Below are 14269 nucleotides of genomic sequence, written 5' to 3'. Positions count from 1 at the left end.
AGGAATGTGATTTTTGGTGATGGCTTGCAGTTGCTTAGTGTCAAAAATAAGCTGAAGCTTGATTTTAATGAAATAAACTGTTTGGGTTCTACCTGCAGTGTGGATTGAACTTTGAATGAGTTTGCGACCCGATCCCAAAGGGGGAACTGAAACTCTAGTCACAGTCCTAAACTCTCTTTGGCCGTCCTGCAGTTGTGACTTCAGGAAGGCTGTGTTAGTTCTGGATGCAGAGGGTAGTGATTTTCAACCCTGAAAAACTTGCTAGCTCAGTTTTTTTTCTCAGCTGCAATAAACCTTTCCTTTTGTGAAGTACTAGTTAATGTTTTTTGCAAGCCTCCTAGTTAATGCAGTGCATAAATGCAGTCTGAATATTTGTTGCAGGGGGCTACTAGCCTGTAGTTTTGGTAGCTGCTGCTTTGTTGGAAGCTGTAGACACTTTCACCGGATGCAACCTGGGAAACCTTAGGAGGGAAGACACCAAGGGCTTTACTTTTTCTGTTTTTCTTTGCTTATTCCTTTTTTTTTGAGGGGGGTGGGGTGTAAACCTGGAAAAAATATTAAGGAGTTTTTCAATACTGATGGTTCTTTGCCACTGAATGTAGCAGTGGTGGAGTGAACAGTGAGTATACTGTGTATTGACTTGACTAATATTTTATTATTTTTACACTAGAAAATAAGAGAGCAGAGAACTTGGGGAAATCGAGGTGTTCCTTTTCATCCCATAGGAAGAGGAGGTAGGTTGTGCATGGCTGTGAAAGCACCAGCAACCAACACTCAGCCACTGTGGTCTCCATATGCTTCCTAGCCCGAGATACTGAGTGCGTTGACAGTTCAGGACAGCCTACAGTGTGGTCAGTGGTGGGAATACATAATCTCTTTTACTTTGGTAGTTTTTAGAGGAGTTTCACACCTGAGAATCGTTTTCTATAACTGGGGGCAAGAAATGAGGTCCTTCCATCGAAGATGACAGGAACATATATTTAATTTTTCCGTCAGGTCTTAGAGTATCGGGAAAGGCCACAGCTTTTTAACAAAATATTTCACAGCAAAGAAACATACTTGAAAAGTGGACTTGCAGTTCCTCCTTTCTCATAGGATCCCCATGATTGCTGCTTCTCAAAGAGAATTCCTATTTTTAATGTATTTTATGTTTCTGTGTGGACCAGTGCAGCCTCTTTGGTAGTTTTAGTTAGATTAAGTGTGTGTTATTTTCTACTATGTCTTTGCTACTTAAAGTTTCATTACAGTCTGATGGTGCTGTTAACTAGTGCTTCTTGCAGGTCCTTGCAGCAATGGGACCTGTAGTTGGGACAGGGAGGAAGACTTCATTCTTTTTGCATGCCGAAGTCCAGTGGTGGCTATCTGAAATGGCCTTCTTTCAGAAAGGCAGCAAGGGTGAAAATAGCAACTTTGTAAATATCGATGCCCGAAAGATAAGGTCAAGCCCTTGAATCTTCTGGGACTGCAGTGCCTTTTGATTGGCCTGAGTCACTCAGGGGAAACCTTGTGTTCTGACAGTAGTGGAGCCGAGTGCTTTGCTAACCGGGCTTTTAGCAGTCTGAAGATTGCCTTGGTTCTCTGAAAGATAAAGCCCCAAGTGGAAGTTGGTTAGATTTCTCTGATTTTAGCGTGATTGTTTCACTTTTAATTTTTTTTAATACCAGTGAAAGTTGGATTTTGGGAAATTTGGATTCCTCCTTCTGAAATCTATGTATGAGTAAGGACACTTACTGCCTCCAAAGTTTGAATATTTATAAAGAAATTATGAGGGCAAGTCTGCTGGATATTTGCTGTGTGTAGTTGGCAAATTTTGATTAAAGCTAGGTTAATCACCGGTGTATACTAAAACGTAAAACATATCTGTTAGATAGAGACACTGGTGTAGTATCAAAGGTTGTGAGATTAGAAGATTTTTTTTTAGAAAATGTTAATAATATTACTTAACTGTCATGATCAAAACATGCTCTACTAGTGGAAAACATGCCCTGTTCAGTCCTCCTTCCACATCATGCTTTTTAGAGAAGTTTGGGATACATCACCAACCTTTGCTGAGCTCCAGTCTTTTGAAGATGAGCTACTCTTTTTCTTCCACACTGCCATCTTTTATTTGTAAGACCTATTTCTATATTTATTTGTCTTCCTTTCTATAAAAATTGCTTAGGAATCCTTGAAATGAGCATTTTTTATTCTTGATGGTAATAAGAAATTGTTGATTTCCATAGGTCAGGGTATGTTCCTAGCTAATTGTAGATTGACTTGGCAGAGTGAGTTTCAACTTTACAACTCAGTGGATTTTAAGAAAGATGGGTAAGAGTGTTCATTTAATTGTTTTGTATAGTTTGCTAGCACAACTGGAAGTGTGTTTGTTAGTTTTTATGTCTTTGATGGTACTCTGGCCACTCACAGCAATCCTCCTTTCTTGGTAAAGCATGAAGGCATGCAAATAGTACTGTTTCTTACTCCTGTCACATTCTGCCAGTGATGCAGATCTACTCCTGGCCATCAATATTTTTCCTATTTACAGTAAAAGACCGTAAGATGAGATGGGAATCCTCCCAGGATCCATAAGCTCAGGTTCATCAGTACTGCTGGCTTGGGCCAGTACAGACGCAGTGATTGACACAGCTCCCGAGGAGCATCTGATTCTTGCAGTCTCGTTTCCCCTGTCAAGCAATAAGAGGTGGTGAGATAATTTAGACAACAGAACTTCAATGAGATACATTGCATTGATGTTGTGCAGACTTTTTTTCTTCCTCCACTCTTTTTCCTCATGCTTATGTAATGCTACACCCATAGTAATAAAATCTAGACTCCTTCTACATGTATAGTAGTCATGCCTTCCTGAGGCAGTGCCCTGCAAACTTTTCCCAGCCTTGTCATGGTGAGAAATTCTTGACTGAGTAGCTTTGTGTGTAGAAAAAAGCAATCACATTTCTAAGGTGTTCACAGAGATTTCTGCACAGTGTTTTTTATCATAGCTACTTGTCCGGAGAGTCAAGAAAATAACTTTCCTGAGACAGCCTCAGGAAAAGAATTGAAACTGCAAATGTTTTGTTCAGCTGATGGAAGTAAGTATTTAACTTCAGAGGGATTCTTAAAGTCAGGTGGCAGTGCAGTGCTGATCTGTCCCTGGAAGTGCAGCAATAGATTTACTCTTGTGGGGCTTGCCACCCTGTCAGGTCAATTTACATTCTGTGTATCTCTAGCTTTCCTGAGTTCTTTGAGTCTAAAAGGGCTATTTTTTTTTTTTTTACTGAAGGAAAGTTGAACAAAAGATCAAAGAAAGCATTATAATAGCTTTAAAAACTTGCTTTTTGTATTGATATGCATTCAATTACTCTGATTCTTTGCCTTCACTTCCTTCTAAAATCCAAAGCAAAAACCCAGGTAAATGTGTTGGATAGGACTTGTGGTGTGGAGACTTTGGGAGTGTGTGAAGTTTGATATCTTCAGAAAAGTTGGCTGTTGAGATACCAATACTTCTGTACTGCTTTTGGAAACTAGAATAATTGTTGCCATTCCATTACCAGTCTGGTGATGGCTTATTACACAGTACTACGTCTGCTGTTGTAGTGCAGGTCCTTGGCCTAATCATGCTGTACAGACAAAAACTAGAACAAACAAATCACTGAGATTAAGACATGCTCTTAAGTACACTTATTGCTTTCCATTTTATAAAGTCTAGTTTTTTGCTTTATGGGGAAGTACTGCGATTTGCATTCCTTGGAGCTTGGGAAGCTAATAATACTTGAAGTGAACAATTTTCTTAGCTACTGGTCAATGTTTTGTTGTTGTTTTTTTTTGTTTGTGTGTTGTTTGTTTTTAAAGTAGAATTAAAGACAACCTTTCTCTGGAGGTACTAGATTAGATCAATGAAGAAAGGGTTTACAGCTTTTTTTTCATGAAAGTACGACCACCTTCTTAAACACTGGTTTTGGGAAGACCAGCCTCTTTCCTTAATGCTTTCTCCTCTCTTTTTGCTAGTTCTCTAGGGGTCAATTTCATTCAGTGTATATGTGTTTCTTCAGAATACAGCTGTTTTGGCTGGAGGGTCTAATATTAACTACTGATGAGGGACTTTTGCACTGAGCCAGACCTTGACATGGAAATGGAAGCATCTGCTTGTCTAAACATTTTTTGATCTTTATTAAACAGATTTTAATTAAGAGTTGTCTTCCTCCCAGACTCAAATCTTCTTTCCTCATTTGATCTGCAGTTAAAATTAAGTTCATCACTTTGTGATAGCCTTCTCATTGCTATGACAACAGCCTGCCAAACAGGCTTTAGTATGAGGAATTGGAGAGAATAAGAAGCTGTTTTCTGATATGTTCTTGTTCAGACCCATCTTATTAATTAATAATATCCCACTTAGCTCTTGAAACTGTAGTCACTATGGTAATTTGGAGGCAGTGGCTCTCTGCCTGCTGCCTCAGTGCTCTCAAGAGCAGCTGCCGTAAGGTGTGAAGTGTCAGCGCAGTGAAGGTGTGCCTGTGCTAGCAAGGTGCAGTGTTTCTCTGGTCAGTGCGCTTCTGCTGGGCTGGTTGCTATGCCTAGACGCTCCTTGTAGGTAGCGGGAGACAACTAAGAGGAAGTAAAATAGCTTTGTTTTGAAAGCTCTCTGTATATCAAGCTGCCTAATATACTTTTAAGAAGACTAGATTGTGTCTGGAATGGATTATAACATGTCCATGTTGGCTTGATGGTGAATGTCAAGCTGAGGGTGTGTTTCCACATTTGTCTGAAGCAAGTACAAGTCAATGCTGTTGCCAGGAAAAGGCTCTTGCCTTCACTGCTTTGGACCCATTGCCAACTTGTGCTGCTTGCCAGCTGCGCAGTCAGCAAGATAAGGATCTTCTTTAAAGATTGTATATACTTTTCAGGTTGTTCCCACCAGCAGGCTGTTCTTGCTGGGCTGCTTTGTCCCCCAGGGGTGTTTTGAACATTTGCGTGCTTGCCTCTTTCCTTGAAGTATCCTTTCATTCTGAAGAATGAACCTGACTTAGCTGTGGCACAGAAACATTAAAATACGTGTTAGGAGAGGAAGAAAAGACACAATCCTCGTCCGGTACCATAGGTTTCCTGGCTACCAGAACTGTGTGCTTTACAAACAAGTGGAAGACTCTGTTTTATTGTATATGCTGCTGTCATGTGCAAAACACTAATTATGACATATTTAATAGTTCGGTAATGTTGGAGAAAATAGCATTGAAATGTGTATTAGAATTCCTAGGTCCCAGAATCTATGTAAACATGATTCTAATTAAGAAATTATGAACAAATTGAGACCCAGTGGAGTGCTCTCTGTCATGTTCTCTGTTCAGGGTTTTTTTCATTGCTCATTGTGCTAGATCCAAATTGTGGTGAGCTGACTAATACTTAAAATTAAAACCCTAACCAAATGGTCATTAATCTATATAAATTTGCATTTTAAGACATTGACAGTCCGGTCAGCAAGGCTTATAAAGCCAATTTTTAACACAAAGAGCAGAATTTTTACTGCAGACTCAACTGAAGACTGTCCATAAAATTAAATATCAGTGGGTAGCCATGACCAGACAGTCAGTGGTAAGTGTTGAACTTGCTGTTCCAGTTGTCTCCACATCTACTTGATGTTTTGCTTTCCACAGAACATGTCATGAGCTTGGATAATGTTCATTCTATCTGGCTTTTAGAGTGTCAAGTGCAGTGCTCTGAAGGCTTGTGTGTTCTGCGGCCTGGAAGACAACAGAGTTAAACTCTCTTAGGAGATGGCGAGTCAGACTAACTTCGGTGAATATATTCATAAATCTGGAGAAACACAGTGTTCCAGTTCAGCTCATACTACAGTTAGTTCCTGGTAAAGGGAGGACTTTCTTGTTAAATATGTAAGAGTTCATGGAAATACACTTTGTACTCAGACTTTATTTAATGCTCTACCTAGAACATAAAGAAATTCAATGTCAAGGTTCAATTTTGGCCAACAAACAAAATGTATTTCTAAAGGGAAGAGATGATAATGGGATTAATTGTCTCTCTTATTTTAGATAAGGCTTCTGAGCATCGTGAATGTTTAAGCTGAAGCCACTCAGAAATTGTAATTGCTGGGTGCCTGTTGCTTCTGAATGTTAGTGAGCAATTTGGTATTGAGCATGAACTTGTCCATGCAGTCACAGCAGTTTGCTAGTTTTGGTCTGAGCATTACTGTGCATTGAACTTGGGGCTAGGTACCTTGCACCAAAGCTGCTGCCCTGACAGCTTGTGTGCTGAGGGATATTCATACAGTGGAGCTACAGTAAAAGCACTTTACTGGTTGTTCGCATGTCTCCTTCTGCCCATGTGCTCAGCTTGCAGGTTGCCCATACTTCCCTAAATTTGCAGTTTTGCTTCCAAGTCATGGGGACAGAAACCAGGTAGTTGACTGTGCGACCATTCTGACCGGTTGAGAGGTCTGTTTCCAGTTATTGTAGCTACAATAAAACATACTCGTCCATTAGCATTGTGTTAGATGCTGTACAAACACAGGGAAAATAGCAAATTTCTTACTTCAGAATAATTTGAGTGTTAGAGGATGGATGAGAATGAAAGCTGACTGCTACAAATGGAATAGCAGTAGTGTGTAGGAAGGATTGGAGTTTCTCTTGGATTTCTTTGTTGCCGTACAAAAAAATTATGTTTAAAGCAGGATAAGAGGTAGTTTTGTAAATCATTTCTGTTTAGCATGGGGGAGAGCAAAAATACTGGCTACAGAGGCTGCATTTAAAGATAAGCATAATAATTTCTCTTACAAATGAGAGATTAGAAGTGGAATGGGCATTGGCCACAACCTCTGTGTATGTGTAGGAAAGCAAATTGATGATAGGGAATTCCAAGCATCAAAACAAGACAGCAGGTTTTGCTGAAATTTCAGCACAGTAGCAGACAGAAAAGCCTACATGTTAAATAACTGGAAAAAGCTGCGAGATTTAGACATCATCTGGAAGTACAGATCTAGACAGATCCCAATCAGCTGACATATATGCTTTTTATCCACCACATTCTCCTCTTTACTGTAAAGGCTGTGATAAATCTGATAATAATGTATTAAAGCTGCCTTCTTGGGAGTCTCTCTATAGAGTTCATGGTAAAGGCAGGAAAAGTTCAAGCTACTGCATTTTTATGTTATCTGGATATTGAATCAGTACCCTGCATTAACTCATGCTTTTTTTTCTTTTTTTCCTTATTTTTTTCTTCCTTTTAGATTTTCTATTTTGTACATACATTGTTTTGTATATACTGTATATGATGACTTCGGTGGGCAGTGAACGTACCCGGGGCACTCGGGACAAAACGCAAATCTCAACCACACAGCCAACACAACCACAGAAACAAGTAGTACAGGTATGTGTTACTATATAGTATTATTTGAGTTTAAAGTGAACATTTAATGGTATGAATTTCTTCCCTAAATCACTAAAAACTGAGAAAAGACTGGAGGAAAAATCATGGCCTATTTTGGAAGATGTTTGATATCTTTCTTTAATTGCACAGTAATCCAGCACAGCATTAAGTTGTTCTTGTTTTTTTTGTCTCTAAAAAGAAATTTTGCATTCTTCAGGAACATTTTCCGTCGGTGAGGAATTCTGTGCCTGTGTAAGGATTTCTGTCCTGTGTCCTCAGATCTCAACTCTTCCATGCGCCACGTTGCTAATGCTAGAAGAGTCCTGATCAATAGAGGAATTCGAGTGGCTGGGGACAGCTTTGTTATATGCACGCTGTATTCTACAGCATGATTCAGCATATCTGCAACTCAAAAAATCCAGAGTCCTCAGAAAGTGAAATGAAATGGTTGTCTGCTAACAGACTAAAATTGAGAGTCTATGAAATTAAGCTCTTATCCCATTGTCTTGATTATCAACAGCAGGTAGTAATGTGCTTGTCTAGGTTACAGAGTGCAGAATGTCTTTACTCCTGGCAACTCATTATTCTATTGTCAGGTACATCTCATAATTGGACTCAATTTAAGAATTGCCTCAGTTCTCTGCTGACAGACGGTGCATCAATCTAGAGGTGCTCCCCTGGGAAAATGTGTCTTTTATTGCTTTCTAGACTAATGTTTAACATGGAGAGGCTCTTGATCTGTTTTTTACAATATTAATTATGTGACCTCAAGTCTTTATCTTGGTGTCTTGCAGCACTTTGCATAGTGATGATTTGTGCTAATATGTGGATTTAGAAGGACTTTCAACACAGGAAGTTGAGTTTCATTTTGTTTTATAAGAAGTAAGGCCGCAGGAATATATTGAGCAGACGTGGTGGTTTCCACTTTTTTAGTATTTGTAAGACAGTGGACGAGCACTCTGGCCAGTTTTGTGTTCCGTTGCCCAAGACATGCATTGGCAGATGGAAGAAAGTCCAGCCAAGAGCTGCAAAGATGGATGAGAGGCAGGGGCACAGGGTCGATGAGGAGTGGCTGAGGGAACTGGATGTGTTCAGCCCTAAGAAGGCAAGACAAGGTCTTATCTTCCGTTCGCCTACCTCATGACAGGCTATAAAAAAGGTGAAGCCAGCCTCTTCACAGACAATGGCACAGATTGGAACACTGGTAATTCCAGCTGTTAAAAGAAAAAAATGATTTACTGTGAAACATGGTCATGGATTAGAGAGCTTATGGGATCTGTCTGGCCCCAAGCAGCAGCTACCCTGGGGGGATGTTCTCTCAGTGGGAGGTTGTACTGAGTATCACCCGAAAACCTTTCCAACTAGTGTGATTCATTGTTTTTAAGCATTAAGTCTTGCAGACCTCTTTTTGCATTTTGTCTGCTTAGTCTACTTCTTGCATAATAAATACTGGGTTGTTCGATTCAGTGGAAAAGATGGTTATTTAATACACAGCAGTTATGTTTTAGTGCACCATATTTTTTATTGTTGAGATGGACTTTCCTGCTCAGTCTGTACAGATCAACTGAAATCTGTGGAATTTTACTGTTTAATCACCACTGTTTAATTTTTCTGAATGTGGAATAATATTGCTCTCCCAAATGGAAATTTATTTGTTATAATATCACATTGATCATTATTTCAGTTATTTAAGAAATGACATTATAGTTCATTTGCATTATTTCTGGATAATAAATATACCAGTTTATTGTAACACCTGGGCCTATTACTGTCTCTTAATTTTGTGGTTTGCACACTTATGTGTCTTGGTAGTTCAAAGATATTAGTGAAAATTTCCTATGCAGCAAAGGTCATGTATCTTGTAAGGTTGAGCAGAATTTTAGCTGTGTTCAGATGATACTGGCTTTTTTTTTATTACAACTTAATTGTACTCTTTTTATAGGATACTACAGTGTTACTTCTGACAATGGTGCCTTAAAAAAGAACCATTTGCTGAGAAAAACCCAAAACTTTGTGACACTGATTTGATGTTTGTGTAATAAACACAGCTTGTGAAGTTTTGTTATTTTTTACTTCTGAATCTTCAATTCCATCTGAGTGTATTCCACTGACCTAAATGTTAGCAATATTGCACCTACTTGTTTCTAAGTTCTCTGCTTGCATAGAAAAACTGAAGATACTATCACATGTTTGACATTGTTACAAAATTGGTATACTTTTGTCCTCTAACTTGGACTTGGAAGAAAATGTTGGTTTATGGAGAAAATGAAACTTAATAGCTTCTGGTCAAATGCTTCATCATGTCTCTGCAGAAATTACATTGTGTGAATGTTTTTAGTCTGGATGTCTTTAAAGGAAATATCTTCACTAGCATAAAAGTTGCAGTTGACTTGAGGAGGCTGAAGTCAGAGCAAGAAGGTAGATGAACAAGGCTTTATTCCTGAAACCAGTAGATCTTTTGCTTTTGCTCTCTGTGGAGCTCTTGGCAGACACCAAGAACAAACTCCTTTGCACGGAGCACTGCGCTGACCCTGAGGCTTTCGCAGAGGGTGGCACCAGGTCTGCTGTGGGGAGTTCTGGAGCAGGCTCTCTGTGTTAGTGAGTGGCGTATGAAGCTGCCAGTATGACACTTAGAAAATGTGAAGTAGTGCGAAGTGCTTAACTCAGTTGCAAACCCTAATTGTCTTGGAACATCACCTCTGAGCACAGCAAGTGTTGCTTCCCTCAAGAAACTGGGACAGCTGTAGTAACTTCTCAGAAGATACACGGCCAGTAGTGTATGGTGGAGTAATTTTTAGAATTTTCATAGAATTTACGCTTGGCATCCTACTCTAGAGCTTGTATTTGCAGTAGACTCCAAAACCAAAGTAGTTTAAGCCTTATTAATTCTGAACTCATGGGGCACAGAATTTCATTTGGATCTCCTGTAAAGTGAGACTGCAAAAGGTGAAATTAAACCTACTGCGGAGGATGCATCTTTTTCATTAAGAACGTGATCCCATTCTCAGTGAAGAAGTCTTCTGTGGCACATCAACTTGCATTTCAGGTTCTGGCTCTCTTCAGTATCTGTGTCCTCTAGCATGAAACAGGCCTCTTCTGTCTGAGCAGAAATCAAACTATGTCCAGGATCACATAGCATAGCATTGTCTTTGATATTTTTGTGCAAGTGTAGTTCAGGTAGACTGCAGATGTCACACTGTGAAGAGTGGGCTGTATGATATGACATTAATGTTCTTGAGTTGCTCTCTCCGGGACAGCTGTAGCCTATTTGGATTTATGATACTTTACTGTATCCATCCATTTTAGTCTTTTCAGCTTTGGGGGAAGTTGCCAGCATGGATTTGTGGTCCAGAAATGTTACAGAAGCACCAGATATGTTATCAGTAGCATGATCCTTTAGCAGTGTCCAGGGACTAGTGTTCACTTATAAAGAAAGTAAGTGCAGCTGTTCATGGACAGAATCTTGAGGCATGACTCAGTCTCTTTTTAAGTGCTTGTAAAACTACGATCAGGTTGTTGTTGGGAGAGTCATGGAAGGTGATGTGAGCAGGAGTCATCAGAGATGTGGTTAATTTAGAAATACATTTGCCAGTTTATGATGATAAAACTATTAATTCTGATGCGGTAGATACTAAGTAAAAGTAGTAAAATCAAGGCATGGGCTTCTGTGGTGAGTTCTATTTTATTACATGGCTGTCTTGTCTATGTGGTGACCTGTTGTGGTTCAGATGCATTAGAACATGTTGAAATTGCTTCTGTCCCAGCTAACTTTTTAACTATAAAGTGGGTATAGGGCACATGTTAATCCCTTCCCACTGTGCTTGTTGTATAGGTTCTTGCTGAGAATCTGAAGAAAAAAGGTATGGTGACACTGGGAGATAGTTTTAGAGAATATATTGTTACATTTTGTGCAATTTGTTGGATTTTGTGTTTTCCAGGCAACAGCAGAACAGATTCGCCTTGCTCAGATGATCTATGATAAGAACGACGCAGATTTTGAGGATAAAGTGAAACAAGTATGTTTCTTATGGCCCAGAGTTTTTATGCCCTCCAGTAAGATGCTCAAAAGCTGGCTTACGTTTTGGAGCTAGAGTGTCTGTTTCTGATTTAGATTAAATTTTTTTCAGAAGCATCTATATTTAACTGGGAAAAGTTGCTCTTACTGCACTGTAAAGTCTGTTTACAAGAAATTGTGTGGTAATATAGTCCTGGTTGTGTTGTTACATTCATGTATTTCCCATTGTAGACAAGTCTTTATGGCAAAACTCATCTGCTGGTTTTTCTCCTAGCCTGCATTTCTAGTATGGTCCTGATGCTGATTGTAGGAATAAAGAGTGCATTGAGCTTGTCCATATGTACATGCCCGTTGGAGTAGTGTCACCTGTGTAAAATGAGTTTATTCCTCTCTTTGATGGTTTTTTTTTCCAGGAAAAGTAAAAGATTAATCATAGCTTAAAAATGTTACTGAAAAAAAATTCTGACCTCTCAGATCTGTGTAAGCATTAAACTGATAGAAGTACACTGTGAGAATGAAATCTCACAGCATTTCCTCCACCATCCTGAGTTTCAGGTGTAGATGCACAAGCTTCTCTTACCCAGCTATAGCCGAGACCATTAATTCAAGCTTCAAGCAGTACTGAGAATTTGGGTCTCTATTCTGCTGTGAGTGTAGGTGATTTTGCCCTAGTGAACACATCGCAGCTCACAAAGAATCTAGAAGTACACCCAGAAGGACAATTAACACGAATGCATTATTGCAGCAGAGGGCCAGGTTCCTTGATTTCTCTTTTCTTTGTAAAACCTTCTCTGGAGCATTATTAAGTGGTTTTTTTTGTTGTTCTTGTTATAAGCTTGTTCTGTTACTATACCAGTGGCGAAGTCTTGTACTTCCTGAAGCCAAAGAACCATCATCAATAGTGCCATTATGAATAGAGGGCTAAGAATTAAGTTTTGCATAGGAAATCTCCAGTGTTTTATGCTCTGCATATATATTTATGCTTCACGTAGTTTTTTTTTCTCTTTGAGTGAAGTTACTGGGTGTCTCAGGGCAGACTGTGATTATTTCCATCACACGCTCCTTAGGATGTGCACCGCAGGTTCATGGAGCATAATTTAGTGTGAAGTCTCCTTAAACAAAGCATTGCTTATACCTTTCATGTGGCCTTATGCTGAAATGGATTGAGGGAACTGATCTGGCTGAAAAACATCCTTTCTCTTAGTCTGGATGATTTTCCAGGTGAATCTGTTCTGACACAGTGAGGTAAAAAGAAGGAATGTTTGACAGGGAAGGAGAGAGGAGGATACTGGAGCTATCCTGGTCTTTACATCTTTACACTCATGTACTGCTGTCTCTAGGGTGACAGCATTCACTGCAGGCGTGGGGGGGTGGAAGTGTGAAAGTGCTTTCTTACTTACCATTACATTTGTGTTACCTCTTATCTGAATCCCAAGCAGAACTGTAAAATGCAGATACCTTTACTTAGTATTTTAATGTGCTCTGATACAGTATCTATACACTTTCTTGAAATCTGTGGTGGTACTAACTCTTCCTAGGATGATAATTTGGATATTTTAACATGTCTGACTTTTACTGCCAGCTTATGGAAGTGACGGGGAAAAACCAGGATGAGTGCATAGTGGCACTACATGATTGTAATGGGGATGTGAACAGAGCAATCAACATACTGCTGGAAGGAAGTTCAGACACGGTAAGGTTTTACTTTCATGTTGATTCACTCTTGTTTGCTGCAGAAGAAGTGATTGGCAAAGTCTTATTTCCATGCCTTTCAATTTCCATGTCTCCATTCAAATTCTTTTGAAGGAAATGGAGACTGTGACAACTCCTCTACTGCATGAATACTCTAGAGTGGGCTGAACCTTAAAAATGCAGTGGGCGTTCAGCTGGTCTCTTGCAGAGTCCTGTGGCTTTCTTTTAACATATAGCAGTTTTAACTCTGCAGGAGAACTCAGTGCTCTGTCAGATCTATTTTTTGCTGCAGCATTTGTAATTATTTTGTAGCACCTTCACTACCCTGAGACCCCAGACTCTTTGCCACAAAAGACAATCTTTATAAACCTAAAGGGCAGGAAGATAGATATTTTAAGTCGTAGAACTTCTGTAGGTGGGTGTTGAAGTTGGAGGTGAGTTTCCATGTCTGAAAGTTGCATTGAGAATGTTGCTAATGACATAAGAGGATACAGCAAGTACTTGCTTTTTCACTGTGTTGCTCATTTGCATGACTTCATTAGAAAAAAACCAAAACCAAACAAAACAGAAAGAGGAGACTAAAGAACATATGTATAAACAAATAATGCTACTTAGAGTCTTCCACAGAGCAATTTTTTATCCTAAGAGGCATCAGGAAAATGAGTCTTGCTGTGATTGAAGTTTTTGCAGGAGGGATTTCTAAGGCACTAAAGTAGATCCCATCTTATCTAAATTGGGAAATAAACCTAAACTTTCTTTCTTAATGCTGAACATTCAATATTTCCTGTGATTTCTCAGGATGTGTACTGTGGCTTATTGTTAATGAGAAAACTCCCCCCCATCCCCCCGTAAATGTAGGACACATACTATTCTGACTGAAGGGACTTTCTTTCCTATCCCTTTTTCATTTATGAGAGTTGAGGTCATCTAAACCACAGAAGTTTATAATACTGAGTAAGCTGGCAAGTTGGGAATAGAAGAGAGCATCTCACCTTGATTAAATCTGTCTTGGTAATGCGTTGATTTTATGTTCTCTTCTTGTTTTTGCCGTTTTCCATTTAAAATTGCTTTCTGGTTCATAGAGAATGTTAAATACTTTTTGAAAAAAAATATTGTAAGTGATCGTTACATGGAAGAAATTGCCACCTCACGTTCAGTTTTTCATCCACCAAGATCCCCAGGTCCTTCTGTGCAGGGCCGCTCTCA

At 39.3% G+C, this 14269-nt stretch overlaps 1 protein-coding gene across 1 annotated transcript; it reads left to right on the top strand.

The window, feature by feature from the left end:
• Positions 1–7216: 7216 nt before the first annotated feature.
• Positions 7217–13064, top strand: LOC104281204 (ubiquitin-associated protein 2-like; the record flags this gene model as incomplete). Its single annotated transcript, XM_009879113.1, has 3 exons — positions 7217–7356; positions 11295–11372; positions 12954–13064. Coding segments are annotated over 3 exons (329 nt in total), but the record flags the coding sequence as incomplete, so codon positions are not given.
• Positions 13065–14269: the final 1205 nt, after the last annotated feature.

Source organism: Apaloderma vittatum, unplaced genomic scaffold (genome assembly GCF_000703405.1).
Source record: "Apaloderma vittatum isolate BGI_N311 unplaced genomic scaffold, ASM70340v1 scaffold33761, whole genome shotgun sequence".
Classification (NCBI taxonomy): domain Eukaryota; kingdom Metazoa; phylum Chordata; class Aves; order Trogoniformes; family Trogonidae; genus Apaloderma; species Apaloderma vittatum.
Note: the sequence above shows the minus strand (reverse complement) of the source record. Positions and strands in the feature narration are given on the sequence as shown.